Source organism: Drosophila ficusphila, unplaced genomic scaffold (genome assembly GCF_018152265.1).
Source record: "Drosophila ficusphila isolate 14025-0441.05 unplaced genomic scaffold, ASM1815226v1 contig_791, whole genome shotgun sequence".
NCBI classification, from domain to species: Eukaryota; Metazoa; Arthropoda; class Insecta; order Diptera; family Drosophilidae; genus Drosophila; species Drosophila ficusphila.
The window spans coordinates 8,188,224-8,210,686 of NW_025064737.1; the positions used below are offsets into that span (position 1 = coordinate 8,188,224).

General features: G+C 41.1%; 1 protein-coding gene across 4 annotated transcripts; it reads left to right on the forward strand.

Moving 5' to 3' along the window:
* The first annotated feature begins 856 nt into the window (after window positions 1-856).
* Window positions 857-21,693, forward strand: LOC108088082 (mucin-5B). 4 transcript variants are annotated; one of them, XM_017185734.1, is made up of 7 exons: window positions 857-931; window positions 2,902-3,369; window positions 9,180-9,760; window positions 15,054-15,288; window positions 15,755-16,455; window positions 17,083-17,188; window positions 20,452-21,693. In XM_017185734.1, exons 2-7 carry the CDS (start codon window positions 3,309-3,311, stop codon window positions 20,748-20,750), a joined length of 1,983 nt encoding a protein of 660 aa, XP_017041223.1. In that variant the 5' UTR covers window positions 857-931; window positions 2,902-3,308; the 3' UTR covers window positions 20,751-21,693. The 4 variants fall into 4 exon arrangements, with proteins under 4 accessions (XP_017041223.1, XP_017041224.1, XP_017041226.1 ...); XM_017185735.1 differs by having other exon boundaries at window positions 862-915; XM_017185737.2 differs by having other exon boundaries at window positions 873-931; window positions 2,911-3,369.
* Window positions 21,694-22,463: the final 770 nt, after the last annotated feature.

The following is a 22,463-nucleotide window of genomic DNA, read 5'->3' on the forward strand; positions in this document are numbered from 1 at the left end:
GCTTAAAGCCGGAGTTCGGCATATTCATGGCTGCTGCACACGACAAATTGAATTTTATGCAAAAGCTTCCGCTTTTCCTTTTTTTTTTTGATTTTGTTGGCTTCCCTTCTAAAGCGAACTCTGCCCTTCAAAGCCGCGAATGTCTTCGCAATTCGCGGCGACATCTATGGCCCGTTCGTCTGCATAATAATTTGGCCCTTTGTTTTCCCTGCACTGCCAGCCCGCAATATCCTCGGTTATCCTGTGTTTTGCACTTTGCCAAGGCATATCCGGCCAAGATGCGGTTTTCTCTGGCTGACGATGTCCCACTTTCGCTCGTATCCTTTCCATCCGCTTTGTTTTTGCCCTCCTTTTTTGGCCAGCACTTTTTTCGTGCGTTGTGCAGGCGCCTTTGGTTGGACGTTAATGAGGAATTATGTTATCGCACTGTTAAGCTGCTATAAATGGTATGATTATAGTCCTCTTTTGGCCCGCTCACCCTTTATCCTTTAATTGTCAAGGCTTAAATGAAAACGAGTGACTCTCTCCGATTTTATGCATTTGCAGTCTGGAGTTCACATTAAATCCAAATGAGGAATTTGCCTAACTGCTCCTAAATGAATAAAACAAGGCTAATAACAATGGAGCAGTTTACGCGTGTAATTGCATTTGTTTCGTTGACAGACTTTGGTAAGTTAACATCTCATGTTGGCCAGCATTCCTGCAACAGTAAACTCTCGCTTACAGCAGCGCGTTCTCTTCCGCTGTTACCGAATATTGCGTATACGCCACCGAACCGAGCTCTTCGGCTCACTTCGGGCCCGATTGGTTTGGCCTGTTAAGGTGTCGGCAGTTGGCTTAGTTTACTTTTAGCCGGTGCCAAGCGTGGTTCGCTTCTCGCTATATAGCCGCCAAACGGAGTTCAAAAATTCTTCAGTGAGAGTTATAAATGGTTAATGATGAAAGATCTTTTACTAATTTGGCGATCTAAAGTGTCGCGGAGAAAAAGCACATTTAAGTGGATATAAAAATAAACAACGTGACTGTTGAACGAAACTATTGATAACCTACTTTTCTAAATAAAACAAGAAAACAAAATGCTTTGTGAACTGTAATGTAAACAAGTAATAACAATAAATCTTGCGCCTAAGTGAACAGATCAGCTTTCGAATACGACATGTTTTGGTTTTTCTTAGTGATCATGGTTGAGAATGACAATCCCAAAAATAATTTTTAAAAACTTAACAAAAATAGTGTAATAAAATTAATCCAGTAAGCCTTTTAAACAGTTTTTGAAAATAATTAAAAGACCGATTATAAATCACCACTTTTTGCTTAATTTAACAAACTTATAAGCTAGCAAATGCTTGAGTGACCAAAATGACCGAAACAGTCATCGCATTAAAATAATCATATAAATAATAACGCTTTAATGACACAGATACGAAATTGAACGGCAATCAAAATAAACTAAATTACAAGAGCTAGGAATTTCCCGCTTTCCACGCCAGCGAGCATCGCCAAATGTCTGAGTGCCTGAGTAGCAGATGGCCAAAACCCAGACGGACAGCAGTCAAAAGTCGAGGATGCGGAATGCGGAATGCGAGTAGAAATAGGAATTGTGTTAAATCATTTACACTTCCGCTGCTGTTTTGTTTGTGCAATCAATTTAATATTATTTGTGTTATCCACGCTCTGGCTCTGGCTTCGGCTCAAGGTCCAACCGGTTCTCATCCTTGAGGGCATACGACCCAGTCGTCCGGAACATTACATTTGTTTAACATTTGAGTTAACGCTTCATTGGGCCACCTACTCCACCGCCATTACTTATGTATGCCTGGCATTTCTCAAACTCTGACTCTGACTCTGACTTTGGCTGTAGTCGTCCTACTTTGGCCTCGACTGCGAGCCCATCTGTTGGCAGAGACAAAACAGCATTTAAATCATTATTCCTGGCCAGACTTGGACAGCTCCGACCTACCTACACCTTGGCTAGCCACCGAGAATCCTTTCAATTCATCCTGCGCGTGTCCTGCATCCGTAAGTTGGCCCGGTGGGCGTGGCCGCCCGCCCGGACGGCCATATGTACTCCTTTTACGCCCCACTAAACACCCGCATAAATAAATTTCGTTAATGCCAAATAGTCTGGGGCGTAAAAGAAAGATGAGGTAACACAAGCGGCCGCAGTGGCTGGGAAACCGAGCAAACGACGGCAACAGAAGTTGGCCAAATGGAATGGCCCCGCTCGAGCTTACACAACTACATGTGCTCGAGTTCCGAGAACCATATTCGCCAGTAAATCGCTTCTAATCCCCTGGATTTTTAGACCATAAATGCAAGACCTTTTCAAACAGTTCTGTATTTCAATTACTTAAGCCTATGTTGCTTTGCTATTTATAAAAAGGGAAAATGAATCCTTTTTTATTCGGGTTCCTTTTTGATATAATATTTATTGAAAATGTAAAGAACTTTGTTTTTTAGCACTTAAATCCCATGGATTCCTTGTTTAAATGTTATTGCTGTCACCAGCCCTGAATAAATGTTGAACTATGCATATTATATTTGCATTTACACAATACTTATTTTACAAATCTGCCGCATAAGATTGCAATGTCCGAAGAAAACTAGAACACCTCGTTTGGGCAACTAATGCCAAGAGCACCCACATTACCCAAGCCATCCGAAAACTTACACAAACATATCAAAAACAGGACGCGGCGCAAAATGCCGGCCATAAACTGGGCCACGGGCCAGAGGAGCCAGAGAATGTTGGAATATGGGACTTAAAACGTAGGATGGCAAACAGCTCGACGGGCACATTGTGGGAATATTTAAAATTGGCCACGTGTTGTTCTTGCCGCTCAACTTCAGCTACCAGCTACCAGCTTCCGTTTGCCATATGACATTTTTTTGCGCTTTTAGTTATTTTAGATTGCCCCGACAAGCTTACCGTGCAAGTGCAATTTGAAAATATGTTAACCCTGCGATTTTGGGCGCCCAAGTACCGCCAGCAACGCGAGCCAGCGGAAGATATTGCAGCAGTTCGTGTCAGGGCGTATGCGCGATATTAACAAGAGCAACATCCAACAAGCAACAACAGCGAAAAACAGCGCAACGGAATCCCCGTCGAGGCAGGGATAAATTTACACAGGCTCCAGCGGCCCAACGCCGCCAGACAGCCAATGTGACCCAGTTAAGGCCAAAGGATTTAGCTGGCCAAGGACCGCGACCAAGGAGCAAGGAAGCGAATCGGCAGCCCGGGTAGCGCGAAACACGTTCAATCCCAGACTCGACACGGAGCAAGGATTATCAATTTGCTTGGCACTTTAATGGAGTTGGCCAAGATGCCGCGGCGCCTGATCCTGTTGGCCCTGCTCATCTGCTTGCCGGGTAAGCTGCGTCAAATATGAAATTATTTCTTACGATACATTTGTCGCATATTAAATGACTCGTCGGTGGATCCCCGTCTCCCGGGCCCTTTCTCCAATCTTTTCTCCGTGTTTTCATGGAAAACAATTTGATATGCGCGGCTTAAAAGCATTTTGTGGGCGAATTTAAGGCATTTCCTGCCGTACGTCTTTGGCCTTTGAGCATATTTTAGCGCAGCCTGTCTGAGGCGAGGGGAGAGGTGCGCCTGGGGAGCGGGGCTACTTACTTGGGACTTTTTCGCCTGGTTTGTCAGGGTCAATTTAAATTATGACGGTATGCTTGCAACAGAGCTAAGCGGGCAGAAATTTACAGAACTTTATCTTAGCCTTGGATATTTACAACATATCTTAGCATATGTTTAAGTTAAAGGTAGAATAAGAATATAAATTTTGTAAACACTTTCCGGCTTAAGAGAAAATATTTCAAAATGGTCACAGAGTAGTTAAAGAGAATAATCCTAGATAATGAAGTCATTATGTGGGTCACAAAAATAAACATTTGTAATGGGAAAAGCCAAAAGACGAAAATTGCAATCGCTTAAGTCCGTTGAGCGGTTAACTTTTCTCCACCAATTAATGGTTTTCCCAAATTGTCCACGATTGGTACCTTTCCCCTGAAAAAAGGAATTAAAAAAGACCGTTAAGGGGGCGAGTCCTTGGGCTACAACGCTCGTCAAATAAAAACACCAAAAAAAAGGGACTATGGAAAACAAGAGAGAGAAAGGTAATTAAAATCAAAATGGCAACATGAAAAGTCAGAAATTGCTAAACTAAAAGTTAAAACTAAAGCATAACGAAAGTGACTCTCGACATTTTCATCAATGAACCAAACTCGATCAAACGCTGCATTCCCCCCTCGACCTCTTTCCCGTCCTCACCCATTTGCCCTATCAGAATTTTGTTTTTACGATAGAAAAGTTCGGAAGCAGTGGAAAAAACTGCAGCAAGGCCGATGGATGGGAGGAATTTGCAGTGGGTGGCGAGGCAGGAACAGGACTTTTAAGGGGTGCCTTTGGATGATTTAAATTGTGTTAAAAGCTCGCAACTTTGCTATCCACCGCCTCGCTTAGCCCTATTTTTTTCGGTCTCTTGCCTCCCCTCGCAAGCTGTTCGATTCTTCTGGCCATGAAAGTGATTGACGAAACGCTTGAGGAGATTCAGCCAATTGAACGGGAAATAACAACAATCAGGGCAACAAGCGGGCCGAAAAGGATGGACTGCGCTGGCCAAAAGTGGAAGAGCGAAAAAAGTTTAAAAACTTTTACTTTTGTTTAATCAAATTCAGCTGCCCAGTTGAGCACCATTGAATGCTTGTAGCAAAAAGTCAAGTAACTCACAAGAGCCTGCCTGCCCAAAAGCGGACGGACCCAACTCAACCGCAGGTTCTGGCCCTCGCCACTCGAAAAGCCCCCCTTTGTTGGCTTTTTGGCCGAACTGACTTGCGGTAGCGATAAGTTGCTCAAGTCTCGGGTTATTTTCCCACGAGATGCCACTTGGTTAGCCGCCAAAGTGGCACGCCCGACTTAAACGCTTAACAACAATTATTACACAAAGTTACGGCCTGTTTTTCGGCCCCGCCCACTTTCTCCGGTGCTGTCATCATTACGGCGGCAAACTAGACTGGCATTTTGATGAGAGTGTCCGGCCGAGAGTCCTCCTGGCATCGCGTTAACTCGCGTTGGCCGGGGAGAGATTACGCCGCTCCATAACTGCCGCCGGGCGCCTTGGGGTTAAGCCAATTTCCATCATCATCATCACCATCAGGGCCGAGTATTAGCCTCATCAGCCCGGCAACATGCCCATCATAATTAGGAAAAGTGTCGAAATGTTGTCAGCCGAGACGGACACAACGAAGGCGCTTCCCGGACATCAGTCAGCCTGCAGGGGGCAAACACTGAAAGAAATATCTTTAAGGAGCTTTCAAGCCAATATCCAAGATAATAAAAATTTACTTTGTTATTCAATTTCGATTGATGCTGTAAGACGATTTTCCTCTGAAGTAAAATAAAAGATACACTAGTTCTTGGACAACATAGTTCATAGACAAATATTCTTGCGAAATAAAGTATTTAATTGCAAAAAATTGAACCATAAAAACACATTTCTTACGCCAATCATTTAAATTCTTTTAAATGTACATTTTTTATGATTTCAAAAAGATGTCAAGGTTAGAAAAAGTTTATCGCAATTTTTCAATATTATCACAAGCAGCATTCAACCTCAACCTAAAAACTTAAATTGATACTGAAATATATATGAATAAATTATAAATTTATGATCTAACAAAAAGTGTATATATATTCCCAATTCATTTTAATTTGTGAGTTAGCTCTCGTTTTTCCTTATTTGCTAAAATTCGATATGGATATAAAAAACATACATATTTCAAATTGGCAGAGAAAAAAAGGAATCAAGTTTGCCAGAAATTAACATAAAATTATTAAAGGAAAATGTGCAAAAAATAATGTGTGCGAAAATTTTCCTCTGCTCAGCTGCGCTTTTTCACATAGTTTTTCTTTTTCCTGTTGTTCTTATTATTGTTGCCATAACAATAACAGAGGCGAACAAACAAAAACAAGCAACTGCGGAACAATAACAACGGCGGACAAACTTAGACTCCGGCGAACTCAACTCGCTTCCGGCCGAGGAAAGTGTAGAGAGGCGTTTGATTAAAACACTTTCGACTAAAAATGCCCGCGGGACTTGGGAGCCTGCTCGGTTAATTTTAGTGTAAGGAGGAAGCTCAAGTTTCCTTGCAGTCCCAGCAGCTTTTCCCCGGTCCCCGAGTCAATGAAATTCTGCATGATGAGGCTCATTTTATGTGTGAGAGTTTTCCCCCCAACACATTCTCCTTTCCCCCCACCCCCGGGCTCATTACGCAAGTTTTCCTCCATCCTCTGTCAAGTGCTCGACTTGATTTTCCTCATTCCCTGTCTCTGTGTGTCTCCTTTTTATTTTTTTCTCTTGCGCACAATTTGTTTTTACAGTGGAGTGGGGGGCTGTGTTCGTGTCTGTTTTTACAACTTTTTAGTTTGCGACTTTCCCCTCTGTCTTGTCGCGGAAAGATTAAGCAAATTTTTTAGGGCTCTGCCAGTTGTCGCGTGTCCTTCCGTCTTTTTTGGTCCCCTAATATCCTTAATACCCCTATGCAGCGCTGCCCTAAATGATAATTTTTTTCGCAATATTTTCAGTTTATTATTTTGTTTTCATTTTTTCTTTGCGCCGAGCCTGTTCCTCGGACTTTTCAGTAATTCGCTTGTTTTATTGCACTTTTTTATACTGTTTTGATTTGTTTCATCGCTGGCTGACACGCCTTTTTCTCGCCCACTTCCAGTTCCGCGTTACTCGTCCTTTTCCGAGGGCCTCGGACCCTCAGACGGCAGCTGTTTGTTTTTATAAGCTTTGCGGGCAAATGAGTTGAAGCATCTGACAGTGGTCTACGAGCAGAAAAACAGAAAAACTTTTCACTAATTTACTGCTGATAAAGTGAATACTTCGAACATGCCGTACTGCATTTTAAAATATGATAAAGGAGGATATGTTGGTGTTCATTAACTATTTAAAAATTCGGTTTGTTTTAAATTACTGGTTCAAAAGAGATACCTACAAACATTCAAGGCTTAACCAGCATAATAACGAATAATAAATCATTTCAGGACTTCATAAAAAATATACAGTTTTACATTAAATAAATTTTAACCAGGTGCCTTTGTAACTCTGAACGTGTTGTAAATAAATTTGTTTTAAATACAGCTTTTTTTCATTTCAAAAGACAATTCTGAAAGCATTTTAATGCTTACAAAACAAGTTTAAATTACATGCGTAATGAAGGACCAAAGAATATCAAAAATATTTTGCTTTGACATCCAGCTTGTTGATTTTCTTTTTTCTTTGACCACTGTGCTTCAAGGGAAATGGAATTTTTGTAACTTTATTATAATCAAGTTGGCTGCAGTGCATCATTAGTGCAGGCAATTAAAAAGTTTTTTATATGCAATCGCTTTATCTTTATTGCACGTACACGAAGCATAAACATAAAACATGATAACGCACACACACTGTCGCACAGACACTTTCTCCCACTCACACACACATACAGAGAGAAGAGAGAGGCACACAGACAACCCAGCGGGAAAGTGAGAAGTAGGTTTTTAGAAGTAGGTTTTCGGTTTTAAGACTACTGGAAATCCTGCTTCTTTTAGCAGGCGTAGGGGTAGGAGTTGAAAATTTTGGTCCGCTAAATAAGGGTGGGTTTCTGAAACCTGTGGATTTTTACATAGAAACCTCCTTTACCCCTTCCTTTTGTGTGTCACCCCGTGTATTTTGAAAGGAGAGACGGCAAAAATGTAAGGGGTGAAGGAGGTTTTTGCCCTTCCGCTTGTATGAAGAAACCACTGAAAAATAGCATATTTTCCACATCTCTTTTCCCGCTGGGAACGCACGAATTGGCTGGAATCGTTAAAAGAGGCTTCCAGAGTTTTGCATTTACTTTGAGCCCGGCAAAATACGCTGAACTTGATTAGAAAATGCCGGAGCACTCGACTCCTCTCCACTTTGCCGTATTCCACTCCAGATTCAATGGCTGGCAAAGGGCACTTCATGATTCCCATTTTTCTCTGTGTATCTGTGTGATCTCTGTTCATTAGTTAATTAAGACCGCGTTACACACACTCTGTTGTGCGGTGGAAATAAACCAAGTTGGGTGGATGGACTTAAAGATATCCTTCACTTATTACGGTATTGCTGAAAAATGTGTTGCTGATTCTTAAATTAATGATTTTAAATAGTAGAAATAATATACGATTTATCTTTGTGGCCATGCATAAATATATTGTATGCCTTCCCCAAGAACCAATATTGATGTACAGGTACATGGCTGTACCGAATACGTTGTTTATCCCACCAACTCTTTTTGGCCATTTTCGCAATAATCTTGCACACTTATTTACTCTGTGACTCCAGGGCACAAAGTTTCATTCAATTTAAATCACAGCGGAAAAAGTTATTGCCAACCTTTGGCTTACTTTCTTATCAACATACTGCCAAGTATTTTACCACCCTAACGCTCACCCACGCACTTTTACTTTCCCTTTCTCTGGCTGTTTCTATCTTTGACTTTCGAAAAGTTTCCTTCGAAATTTATGGCGCCAATTTGGCAAATTTACGCGTTGCATGTGTATGGGGAGCTGCAGCCAGCAATCTGCATCCGGGAAGCCCCAAAGGGTCCCGAATCGTATGTCAAAGGCGTATAATTTATAGTTGATTTTCCCATGCATATACATTTTACTGCGATTCCAGGTGGAGGACATTGGGGCGTGGCCCTTTTCACCTTCAACAGTTGGCGCCTTATGAGTTGCCAAGGTTACGAGGGAACAGTTTAATGCCAATTATCAGCTTTTGGCCCGCCAAACACTCCTCGAAACTTTGCTGTCATCGAGAGCTCCACTCCAGCTCTCGCAAAGTACATGCAAATCAATTCAAGTTCGTAATTAGCTAATTAATTTCATTCGCCTCGAAACTCAACTTAAACTTTTCGTCTATTTTGGGCCGAGGTGGGCTGCCGAAAAGTGAAGATTAATTTATTGAACAAAAATGTCGGGGTCGTAAATCGTTTTAATTGTCGTAACGAGTATTCCAGATAAATGGGGATCATGGCATTTGAAATATATACAGCTAAGTTGGTCGGGGGACAACAGGGAGAGAAAACAAAACACTAAGTCATTAATTTCCACTCACAACCTATTCATTTTCCTTTTTTCTCCCATTATCCAGCTATCAGAGGGCAGTCGGAGGAGACATCAATATTAAACAGCAATGGAACAAATGGGCGAGCATTTCAAAGGACTCAATCAAGGCGCGAGGCATTAATTCCGGCGACAACGCAAATGGCCCAAACGGCGGACAAAGCCAGCGCATTTGGGCCAACAATGGCTGCAGCCTTGGATGCAGCCCCGAATCGCTCCCGCAACAATGTGGCCATTAATAACATTAACAACAATGGCGATCAGCGGCTGACCGCTGCCCTCGAGGCGAATCTGATTATGAGCAATCGCAATATCCACGAGCAGCAGAGCTACATCATCACGCAGGACAACGCCACATCTGCAGGAGCTTCCCCTTCTTCCAGTGGCCCCAATGCAACGGCATTCGATGCCACCGCAGCAGCAGCAGCAGCAGTAGCAGCAGCAACCGCCACAGAACCTGCCCCAACAACACCAGCAGCGCCGACAACAACAACGAGGAGAACAACCCGCCGACCGGTGGCAACAACAACGCTGAAGCCACCGCCAACAATAGATGATTACCAGACAATAATTAGCCAGGCCGGCACCCATGCCTATCTGCCGTGCAATGTAAGTTGAGCAGCTCTACACAGTGCAAAAATGTTTTTCCTAAAATGCATATATATATATATTGAATCTGAATGCTTATATTTAAAAGTTCAGACTCACAAAGAATATTTAATCTACCTAAAATGACAATAGGTTTACAAAGAACTTGAATGATTTCATTATAAATGTTTGTACTATCACACAAATTTACCTCGAATAATCTGTCAGTTTAAACATATCATAGTTGCTGCCAGGGTCATACTGACTAACAAATAACTTATATTTAAAAGTTCAGACTCACAAAGAATATTTAATCTACCTAAAATGACAATAGGCTTACAAAGAACTTGAATGATTTCGTTATAAATGTTTGTCCTATTTACCTCGAAAAATCTGTCAGTTTAAACATATCAAAGTTGCTGCCAGGGTCATACTGACTAATAAATAAAATGATTTTTTGTTACTAAAAAGTCCAGGTATTTGGATTTTGTACCATACACAAAATTACTCATTCAAATCCGATTAAAATGGGGAAAATCGCTTTTATGATATTATGTTTATTGAATAGGTTTTTAGCATAGGTTGGCACTCGTTACAGCGTGGTCTCTTTTTATTTAAATTCAATCCTTAAATTTGACACAGAAAAGGCACTAAATAATTTAACTGAATATAATGATTTTTTCAAAATTTAAAGGCGTGATTTTTAGTGCGCGAAAGTACTTTCAAACATAGTTAAGCAGAGCAATGATTTTTTCCTGTGTCACTGCAAACGTGAGGTTGCCTCTAATTAGGCAGAGATCCTGATTAGATTTCCCTGTTGGAATCAAAATCGAACAACAAGAATGTCGCCACGCTGAATTGTGAGTTCGCAAATCTCTGGATGGAATAATTGAAGGGATATTTGAGGTTCAACGGGCTGAGAAATTTCTTGGAAATTCAATCAGCCAGCTCGAGCAAACTCTTTCAGGCTCCTTTGTTTACCGAACAATCCATCAGAGAGAAGTTCTACGCCAAATTGTTGGCTCTGCAAATATTTACAGAAGCATTTTTATTAATCATTGATAATTTATAATAAGCAGCTGATACTCCAATTCTCCCTGGGCTCAATCAGTTCGGCAACAAAGGGAAAATGGAAGCCGAAAAGGGAGATGTTGAGCCCAGGGGATGTGGCATCGATTGGCTCGACTTCCGCTCTCCTTTTTTCGCCATTTTAGAGCTTTGAACTAATTTACGCTGGCCGCTGTCGGAACTGAGCGAAAACAAAACCGGAAATTGCCGATGCTGATGTCGATGCCACGCCCTGGCCAAAGGGCATACATAAGCAGATGGATACACTTGAATATTATTTTAAAAGTCCAAGAACTATAAACTCATAAAAAGTGGTTCTAGCAAAGTAAAGTAGCAAAGCTTTAGAGTGAATAAAAGCGTTTTCCAAATTTTTTGGCGTATAGATATAAGAAAAACTAATTTCTTATTAATTAAATAAAAAAAAAGTTAAGATATTTTTTGGTAGAATTTATAAGTTTGGTGTAGATTTTCATTTTTTATTTGGGGAGCTAGGAAGTCTCATACAACAAAATTCCAGCAGATAATTGATTTAAGCTGAAATGACATAACTTAACTTCGAATGCAAAGATAGCAAGAATTTCTCGAAAGTGCTGAATGGATTTGTTCTCCATGACTAGTTTACAAGCTTCTGGGCCAAATTTATACGCCCCGTCAAAAGAGTATATTGCAGAAGGAGCTAAAGGCGACACATTTTTGTTCGGGACTGCTCAAAAACGATGACCCAAATAGTTGTCGTTATGTACGCTTAAACATCCGCTCGTACATAAGTACACATTTATATACGCACAAAAAGAAGAGGAGAGTGAGCTCCTTTGGCATCCGCTAATAACTTAGTTACCCGTCGTTCCTTGGCTCCATGCCTGCTGCATCCGCACATCCGCACATCCGCGCTTCGGATTGCAAATTATAATTGGCGCTGCAGGATTCTATCGCTGCCACTTCCAGAGTTACTATTTACTGGTTACTGTTTGGACAGGAAATTACTGCTAAAGCGTGCAGCAAACTTAAAGTTGCAGGAATAAATAGTCCATCCGACTGACGGCTGCAGATGGCCAAACACAGAAGCGTACAAACATATATAAGTCTTTGGGATGCCTGTTCAAAGGAACTGAGCTGTGAAGAAAAGCGACGGGGGGATGAGGTGTCGAGTTAATTAAAATATGCAGCGAGCATCAGGAATAGCGTAAAGAATTTTATCTACTTACCTTTTGCTGCATTTATAAAATTTACTTCTCATATTTTAAGTTTTATTTATGTATTTGTATCTTTAATTTAGTAAATAAAAAGGAAATCTAAGCTTTGATCAGTCAAGTGAAATCTACTGGAAAAATTAAGCAATTGAACAAGTTATAAGTTTTTTAACAAAAGTTGACTATGTCATCTCATTATATTAGTCAACAGTAAAGGTTTTAGCATAAACTTAATATTTTTGCATTTTTCTAACCAATTCTAGATAAAGTAAATATACAAACTTCCCCCGGCTAAACGTTTCCATAACCTTCCGCGCTGAAATCGAAAAACAATCTAGTATAAAAAATTTATCAGATAATTTGAATACACACACACAACCATGGATATCCCATATTCGCTTTTGGCTGTTGGCACAGCGCATCGTGTATATATTTATATGCCCGGAATAATCTCAAAATCTGCTTAAACCTAATCAATTAATAATACATTTTGAGACCGTGGGCGTCACAAAGAAAGCAGCTGAAGGATAACGAATCGGGGGGAAATCGAGGATTGGAAGGGTCCTGGATATTGAGCAGGGGGAAAGCCACAAAAATGCTTTGCCTGCAAGCACTTGAATATTTTTTACCAGAATCGACAGACTCTCCCATCCAACGGGCTGTCATTCTTTTCTTGTTATTTTTTTTTTTTTGCAACTCAGCGAAAAGTTTTCTTTCATTTTTGTGTTTTTTTGTTGTGCTGTGTTATTTTGGTGAAGATATGAAAGCAGGCACTTTGAGGTGTATTGTTGTGTGAAAAGAAAGAGGAAGACGCGGCACAGAAGACCGGGGAGAATCAACAAAATAAAAGAAATTATTTGCAAACAAGTTTAGACGAAAATTCGCAATGTTATGAGCAAACTTTGTTGTCTGCTCGACTGTGATGGAAAACGATGCTCACGCGAATCTCAATCTGTAGCGGGTGATGACGACAGTCGGGGGAACATAAAACCCATCGAGCGTAGGAAGTGGAAATGCTTGTGGATGTGGATATGGCAGTTTCTAGACTCGGGACACCCGGAAACCCAGTTTTCGGGGCCGTTTGAACTGCAGCTAAAACTAATTAACAATATTTAAATGGCAAACAGTCGGGCATCTTGATAAGTGTCGACAGGCCATCACTTTACGGCGGAATTAAACGCAATCTACACAGGCAGCGAAAAATTTAAATTAGCTAATGCCGGGCGGGAACCTTTGCAAGGGAAAACCAGGCCACACAGGGATATTTGTCAGCCGCAAGGACAAAGGAGGCGCAACGGCTGGAGACTTACTTACACTTGCCACGTACTCGAACGTCCTGACTTGGCTGAATGCCCAAGCTCGTCGGCCCGACTGGATAAGCATCTTCACTTAATACCGGGTATAATGTCGATGCCCAGACCGATAATAATGTCCTTAGAGCCGTGCGCTCCTGGCGGAGACTGTGGCGAAATTTAATAAACTCCCACACCGCACAGTGGCTTCCATCGATTGCTTTTTCAATTTTTTCCAGATATCTGAGCAAATCAGTTTATACGTAAATTCTGCACTTTCGTTATTCCACTGGGAAGTGATTAATTTAACAGTCATGCCAACGAATGCTACTCATCTATAGGCAGTGCGTTTAATTAGGGCTTAAATTTGCAGCTGAATTTATTAACGTATTAATTGCGGACTGCAAGCCAATGAGACAGTGCTGTGGAGTATACAATACCAGTCAAAAATAGCATTGGGTTTAAGTACTTACAATTTAAGAGCCGGCATCCTTTAATTACTTTCGTGACCGTAAAGTTTTTCTTATCAAGTAATAAACTTTATTATTCAAAACGGTGCTCAACTCAACTGAATACAATAAAACAATAATTCCAATGAAACGTCTGTAATGATTAGATTGTCTGAATAAATCCTAAGTTCCCTAAAAGGATCAATCTAATATTTAATAAGAAATCATTAGACGGAAATAATTTTATTGCAATAGATTTGAGATTTAAGATCCTTTTAATGATGCCGTTGTGTCCCTGCAGGTGTCTAAGCTCTAAGCTCTAAGCTCACTCCAGCTCGTTGATTTGTCGGTCATGCGGAGATGTTCATATTCATTTGAAGAAGATGGTTTTTGACAGCACGTGCTCAACCGACAATAATAGCTCCGACGGGGGTGCGGCTACTGGGGGTTCAGTGGGGGTTCAATGGGGCTGCTCCAGCGCCACTTCCTTGGCGACATCCACAACAACAATGGCGGCAACAACAAGCACATAAAACGCAAATGATTATAGTATCTAATCATGACGTTGTCCTCGTCGTCGTCGTCGGAGTTCCTCGTTGTCTGGGCCCTGACACCGACAATGTAGTTGATGACAGTGGTTCAAAGACAGTCATTTGCCTCTGTCACGACGCCTTCGTTTCGGCCAGTTACCACAATAACTCCCCCGCCAATAATAACACTGAGAGAAAGAGGGGAAAGTTCGATTGGAGGAGCGAGATTTTAGTTTGCCCCTTCGCAACTGGTTGGCTGTTTTCGCTTTGGGTCAGTGTAATTATAGGCGAGCATGCCGGTTATTGCGAATCCATATCCATATTTAAATATAGACATCTGTACCTGATGGTGGAATGGTGGGTTTCCGGGCACTTCCGTATCGATGACTGGCAATTTAGTGTGTATTGTTTTGTTTCTGCCGATCGAAGGCTGCCTGGGCAAATTGCCACTAAATTATTATTGCCATTATTGACACAAATGAATCGTCGTTTTGTTATCGTTATTGTTTACCAGGGAGCCATCTCCCCTTTTCCATGGAACCGCCTCGTTGAGTTTACCAAAGTGTATACCGCTGAGGTGGGGCAGCACAAACAGGGCAAAGTTCTGCTGACATCATCATCATCATCATCGAACTGACCAACCTCCCCAGAGTCAAACTGCTGGGATTTACTTTCCAAATTGCTTTCTCTGTGTGGGATAATTGAATTAATTTTAAAAATTGAAGCCGCCCATTCGAATGATTTCCCCGATAATCGAAAGTAAACTTTCATTCTCATTTGCGCAGGTTAAGCAGCTGGTGAAGAAGCCGATTTCCTGGCTGCGGATGAGAGATGGCCACATTCTCACCGTGGATCAAACCACCTTCATCGCAGATCAGCGCTTTCAATCGGTATTCTCTCCGAATCCCGAACGCTGGTCTCTGCAAATTAAGTACGTTCAGCTGAAGGATGAAGGAACCTACGAGTGTCAGGTGTCTACGGAGCCCAAAGCCAGTGCAATTGTTCATCTAAGGATTGTGGGTGAGTATTTATAATGCGATTAAATTTTGTAGCATACTTATTCGGGCAAAACTGAACATGGTTAATGTAACAAATATGGCGTAAAAATATAAATATTTACACTTTCCGTTTATTTATCTTATGTATTTTGTGTGGAAAAAATTATCATTTGCACATTTAAATGTTAGTAATTGAATATATTTGTTCTGGCAATAGTCGACATGCAATTGAAATGCCCGGGTAAAACCACTTTAAAGCCCCTTAATTCTCGTCCAACCAATCCGGCAAAACCGCTGCCAAAATCAAATCACGACCCAAACTGAAACTCAAACCCCTGACCACACACCTATAAATCTGCAATGTCAGAGACAATAAATCAATGACCGTTGCACTTTCGAGAGCAAACTTGCAACGTGTCTGTGTGTGAGTCCTTGGGAGTCCACTACTACATCCATCTCACTTTCCCTGTCTGTGTCTGCCTTTGCAGAGCCGAAAACCGAATTAATTGGCGAGTCAACGCGACATGTGAAGGCCGGAAGTCAAGTGAAATTGCGTTGCATAATTAGCCAGGCTCTGGAGCCGCCGCTTTTCATTAATTGGTTTTACAATCAGAAGCAAATCTATTTGCATAATCGTCGCGGCTGGCGTACGGAAATTGAACGCATCGATCTGCCAGCGGAAGTGCCGACAACCAGCACCACCACCACCACAACAACAACAACAACCACGACCACCACCACTACAACGGCAGCAACACCACCATCAACACCAACAACAGCACAGACGACAGCCACAGGATCAACAGCAGGAGCCACATCCTCGGAGTCGGTTAATGGTTTAGTAACCATAACACGTTCATATATTTTAGATGCCATGTCCCAGAATGATGTGGCCGAGTCGGGAGTGGCTTTTGTCACGGAGACGTCGACAGCCCAGCTGCTTGCCGATGTGGATGCCACATCTTCGACTTCGGGGACGACGACAGGAGCAGGACTCCTCACCTCGGCAGCTGCAGCCTCCTTAGCAGCGGCAGCAACTGCAGCAGCAGCAGCAACAGCAACAACTGTGGCGACAGGTGACTCCACTGCGGCAACAACCTGGCTGTCGACAACAGAGGCTGCAGCAACGACGGCTGCCACAACGACAACAACCATGCTGCCAAGCAGCAGTTTCATTAAGCAGATAACAGTAAGTGGCTTACCGCATTCATTCCGCACCCCAGCTTTCGCCTACCAATTTGCCCACTGAAAAGCGCTCCCATTAAATGCCTTTTCATTACGCAAATTGCCGTGAAGTCGAGGCAGGTAAAATAATTTTTATTAAATTCTTATTGTCAACGTTTGTCAAATTATCATTTTTAATACGGCCCCGGCAATTCGCACCTGCCACACTCTCTGTCGTCTGTCCGCTGTCTCGTCAGATGAACGAAAATCATATACCTACATAAATACAGTCAAAATGAACTTTATTAAACTAACGTTTGATAAAAAATATTAAGTTATATTTATGGTTACCTTTTTTAATGTAAATGTAAATATAATAATATAAACTTATATAAACTCAGTATTTCTAACAATTTATTATCCAACAACCAAGTAAGTTAATGAAAATTATGTTGAATTTTTAGTTCAATAAATAATACTTTAAAATGTTAATGTATGTTACTTTACCACACGTCCCTTGCTATTTGTGTGCCTAGTTAATCATCTTGGCTTTCTAAAATATACTTAACTACCTCTGTTGCCTTAAAGGAATCTCCACTGTACCCATATGTGTCTGGCTCTGTCTGAATGTGCTCTTATTATATCATTGCAGACGGCTTCTCTCATCATTCCGGCCGTAGTCAAACTGGATTCCGGCAACTACACGTGCAGCCCCTCGAACAGTGCCCCCCGCACCATTGTGCTCCACGTGCTGAACGGTAAGGGAAAGGGAAAGAGTAAGGGAGCGGGAAAAGGAGAAAGGGGTGTAAATTGGGTGGGTGATTCAGTGGGTGGCAGAGGTGAGGTCGATGGTGGGGCTGCTTTAACTGTTTGTCTGTCTGTACGGCAGAGCAATTGAATTAAGTTTTCATTTAGCCTAATTGAATTTTATTTGGATGCGTTTGTGTTCGGTTTGACTTTTGATTTTCGCGAAATATCCGCACAGTGAGACAAGCAACCCGAATTATGAAGGCCCACCAATTACAAAGGTAAATTGCACTCATCCGAAGCTAAAATGATCGAATCAAAACCGCCACAAGGCACAGAAAATTTAACACAAATTTCTGTTTCCCCTTTTCAATGGCCACAAACCACTGTTGCAACCATTTGAAAGGGTTTTTATTTTGTTTACACAATTTCCTACAATTGCAAACACAATGCCAGCGAAACGAAACGAACCGACTCGTAATGAAACCGAAAACCAAACCGAAAGAGTCGGTACCAGTAAAGAAACAGTTGCAGTTTTATTGTTATCTCGAAATGGCCACAATTGCGTTATTTGCTCAATGTCCGCCAGGCATCAGGGAAGCTGTTGAGTCCGAGGACCAAGGACGCCTACAACAATGACAGTGATGCTGCAGACTACGATGACTGACCTATAAATGTCGCTCCGTAATGGTTAGCTATCTGTCCATTTTTCTGACTCCCCATCTCTATTTGCCTCGCTGTTGGCTTACACCGAAAAAAAACGTGAGAACAATACGTTTTGAAATTGCCCTCGGGTGGTATTGTTTCTATTAGCTGAAACTATGGTCATAAATATTGTTTAACTGATGGCCATATCGTTCATCGATACCCGTTGCTTCCATAAACTTTTTTTATATTTTATTTATTTCACCACACATAAATTATAGAATTTTTTCCGACTGCGCTTAATTTTTTCGGAAAATTTCCACTCGACTCGGTTGTATTTTAATTATCTTTTGAAAACAAAGCTTTTTCTTTGTTATCCAACAATAATACTGAAAAAGTCCTGCACACCCACTCGCATTTAATATAATTAAAAGGGGTTTTCTCTTTGAGACTTATTTGTTGTGCAATAATGCAATCGATGGTGTTTTGCATAATTTTTATCCGTGTGGGATTGTTGCCACAAATTTCCGCCTGCATTTAAATGGTTTGTCCATCCCGTCTGATGGCTGTGTTGTCGTTCCTATTTCTGATCCAGTTCCTGTTCCCGGCTGTCAACTGCGACATGTCCTGCGACGAGTCCTGTGTGTTTGTGTTTGACTGCTATTTGTAGCCTGTCGCACTCCGTTCGAAGCACGCTACTTAAAGGCTCTTCAGCAGCTGACAATACGATTCGACAGAGTGGAGTGTTCGCTCACACTCGGCTGAGATCCGGCAAAACAAATGCCGAGCGATTGTGACTGATGACACCTGACGGAGGACAAGGACCCGCAGCAGGATATATTCGGGCAGACAGGTACAAGTTGATTCTAGGCTGAAAGGGAAAAGGGCCGAGTGACGATTGTCGCGCTACAAATAATGGCCATAAAAACGCCGACTCGTCTGCGGGCGGCTTTCGAGTGGTGCTTGTGTCTAGGTCAGAAAGGGCAAACAATCGACGAGAGCGACGCTTTTGCCGGGATTTTAAAATTAAATTCACAAATTAATTTTCTGCGAAATGGCCGCGATGCGGGGTGAGAGCAAACATCATTTATAACAAGGAATTAATGTATTTTTAATATTCGACTAATTGACGCAGATAAAAGAAAGGCTTACAGGCCGCTTGCCACCCCTTTTTTTTGCTGCTGCTGTTGTTGTTAAGCCGGGCAAATGAGTGAAAGGATGTTAAAGCCGAGGATAATGAAAAACAATGCTCCAGAGATATGTGTGGGAGTCGCTGAGTGTGTGTGTGGGTGTGTGTGTTTGCTTGGCTGAGTGCCAGAGAATAATGAAATTTCAGTCAGAAAACAGTCCTCTTTGCCCCCACTTTGCGCTTTTTACATAATTTTATTAAAATTTTCAACGAATCGTGTGCAAGTGCGAAAAGGTTAATAAACTTAATGTCATTTCTGCGGCACAATTGTTGTGGCATATTACAATTTTTGTTGCCGTTGGCGCAATGTTGTGTCATGACAAATGATTATTAATAACTTAATGATATTATCATTTATTTATTCAGGGATTTTTATTTTAATTGCACTCCTCTCTGTGATTTATTAAATCAGCTATCCTGAACCTAGCCCTTTTCGGTGGCATAATTAATTTGCTTATTCACTCGGCACTCTCCCCTGCGCCTCGCAAAGTGGCAATGTCAGCGTGTGGTTGGCTTTTAAATTTATTCAAGTTTAATTATTTTAAATAAGTAATTTCATACATATTCGACGGGCTACGCCATATTGCATAACTGATTCCGCAGACCGCAGCTTGTTTTAGACTCATTTTCTGATGACTCGCATCATTTTGTTACCGTTGCCATCGGATACGTATACGCATAGTGGTTATGGTAATTGATGCTGGGGGGGTTAAATGAAAGAGCTAGTGCTGCGAAACTGATAATTAATTTTGCCTAATTGGGGTAAGCTTGTAGGCTCATTATTGACATGCGAAAATTAAGGGACGATAATTTGATCAATTTAAACATACTGTTCCCGTAAAGTCAAGTTTCCTTTATGCGACAAGGAACTTTAATTTGCTAGTGTAAGTTAGAAATCAATATTATTAAATATTTCTTCGCACTGCCTATTGAGAATTTAGCTCATATGCACCGCCTGGGGGATCATGATCCAGCTTTATTTACCTTGAAACGCTCAGTTCATTTCGGACCAATATTTGCCGTGTGCACATTTCGGGCGAATGCCACAAATATCCATCAGCTGTATTAGCCATACATGAAATTCGCGAACCAGCCGCACGGGCGTACACAAACCGCATGCAAACGCACAGACACCCACTCATGTTTGCCGTTCAATTTTTGAATAGAAATATTTAATTACAATGGTCACTTTATTTATCCAATCGAATGCGGACGAGTTGAGCCGGACTGGAGTCGCGTGTCCGTGTAGATTTAATTTTTAGTCAAAAATTGATTGTGATGGCTGCGGATTGGGTGCGATTTGGGTTCGGGGAAATTGGGCGGATTGCAGTGTCATTATTGAATTAGTTTTTGCGACCACGGCGGGATTTATGCCGGTGTCGGAAAACCGCAACACTCTGCGCTGTCGAATAACTTGTTCCATTCCGTTCTGATCGGCAGGTGAATATTCCGCTTCGGCCATTAAGTCGGGCAGTGTCAGCTGGAGTGCGCTAATTGGATGTCACGGCTATTTGCACTGGCGGAATGTTTCAACGCTTCTGACACTTCTGTGGATTATTAAATTTGCACTGGCCAGGGACATCTGCCAGCCGATTGCCAGCAAGGAGGCCACCGCAAGGACATCGGGCTCGCAGCCAGGAGCAGAAGGAGGCGGGCCGACAGGACCCAAATCAGGGGTCGGCTTCATCGGAGTCAGCAGCTCAATTAGTGCCACCAAAGTGCCGGAGGACAAAACCTGAGTCGCCTGGCTGCTTGGATTTTTTGCTATAAAGGAGGCTACAAACTAAGATTTTACTCGATTTAAATACATAATATCACAGAGCAAGGATGTTGGAGAAGGTCATTCATCAGCTAGGCAATATTTACAGGACTACTCACACGAATTCCCCTACTATCCGAACTTGATTCATGTTTATTTTCCATCTGGCTGTACATTAATATTGAAAGTCACGTATAGGTTCCAGCATATCGGATATTTTGATGAAAACGTTGCAAGAATTGTGTAAATAGAATGCACAGAATTCGCCTTTGACAGATAAGAAACATTTTTACTGCGTTACTTAATTGGGATCTGCCATGGTTGTATCATAAATAAGTTAACTAGTCTCAAAGGATGCGATTCTAAAGGGAAATCACTAGTAAATTGTCAAGGCAGTTGGTTTAAAAAGGAATTTTATGAAACGGAACCGAAGAGTTCAGCTCATTAGCGAAATTACGACTAAGTAAGAAAACAATTTAATTAATGTTTATTTGGTTTCCTTAAGCTATAAATTGTAAATATGTACGTATAACTTCAAAATATCCCTGATTTCTTTAGACTAAAAGTACATTTTTATGCATACAAAATAATGATTAATGAATATTGAAAAACAATGTAAATAAACGGGTGTTATTGCGTTCCATTCAAATAAATAACCAAAGCAAGCCAAAAATTAAATGTAAACATTAGTTAGTATATAAAAGACTTACTAAAATTTTAGACGCAGCCAAGCCAAGAAAAACCAAACCCAAAATAAAACCGAAACTTAATCAACTAAATAAACAAAATTGTAAGGAGTTGCTCCAACGTTGCGTATACTTGATTTGCAACTTCAAATTTTAAGGGGATGCCAATGGAATGGAAATTAAAATGAAATGGAAAATCAATTGAAATGATATGAAGTGTTTGCAATAATTCTTAAGCCCTACCAAATAAGTGAAATACAAATAAATAAAATACGATTTCTTCAATGGACTTAAATCGATAATTTCTTACAACCATTTTACTTGCGATTATGAACTAAAGCAGCTTTCTTCGCTTTTCACACTGTTTTGGCTTTTTGGATACCAACGAAAATTTAATTCTTGAAGACCAAGAAAATGAAAAAATGCAAGTTAATTTTTCTTTCAGGTTCTCACCAGCCAACTTATGTATTCTAGTGTAGCCCCAGAATTGCAGACAAGAATGTTAAATATTCATTCATGATGTTACCGCTAGCCGCTAGCACAGTTCCAAAAAGTAAAAACAAATAGGGAAAAAAAACTGACTAGAAAAAATAAGAGGAGGGACAACATTTATTCTCACTAACAACGTATTAAACTGATGCAAAGCTGGGAAGCGTGGCAAACCAACTGGATGTCAAAATATTTCCACCCATGGCACAGCGGGTAACTTTTGCTGAAATCAAATGAATTCGGGAGTAATTTTCTGTGGTTATTGGGCAGGAAGTGGGTGTGTCCATGCATAAACCAACTACATGTTGGAATTCGGATTATTAGTTGTGAGTTCAGCAGTCACGGGCTTTTTGTGCATTTTTAACTGTACTTTCCCGCATTTCGTTTAAATTAATTTAATTAAGTGGAAATTACCCTTTTTACTTTTTTTAACGCATTACGTAGGCTAATTTATTTTAATGGAGTTATAAAAACTAGACTTGATTATTTGATTATTCCTTTTCATGTGTGCTGCTGAT

Excerpts from the sequence above, each read along its gene's own strand:
- LOC108088082 (XM_017185734.1), top strand. The coding sequence starts at position 3,309 with ATGGAGTTGGCCAAGATGCCGCGGCGCCTGATCCTGTTGGCCCTGCTC. Across the intron at positions 3,370-9,179 it reads CCTGCTCATCTGCTTGCCGG|CTATCAGAGGGCAGTCGGAG; the intron begins GTAAGCTGCGTC and ends CCCATTATCCAG. Across the intron at positions 16,456-17,082 it reads GTTTCATTAAGCAGATAACA|ACGGCTTCTCTCATCATTCC; the intron begins GTAAGTGGCTTA and ends ATATCATTGCAG.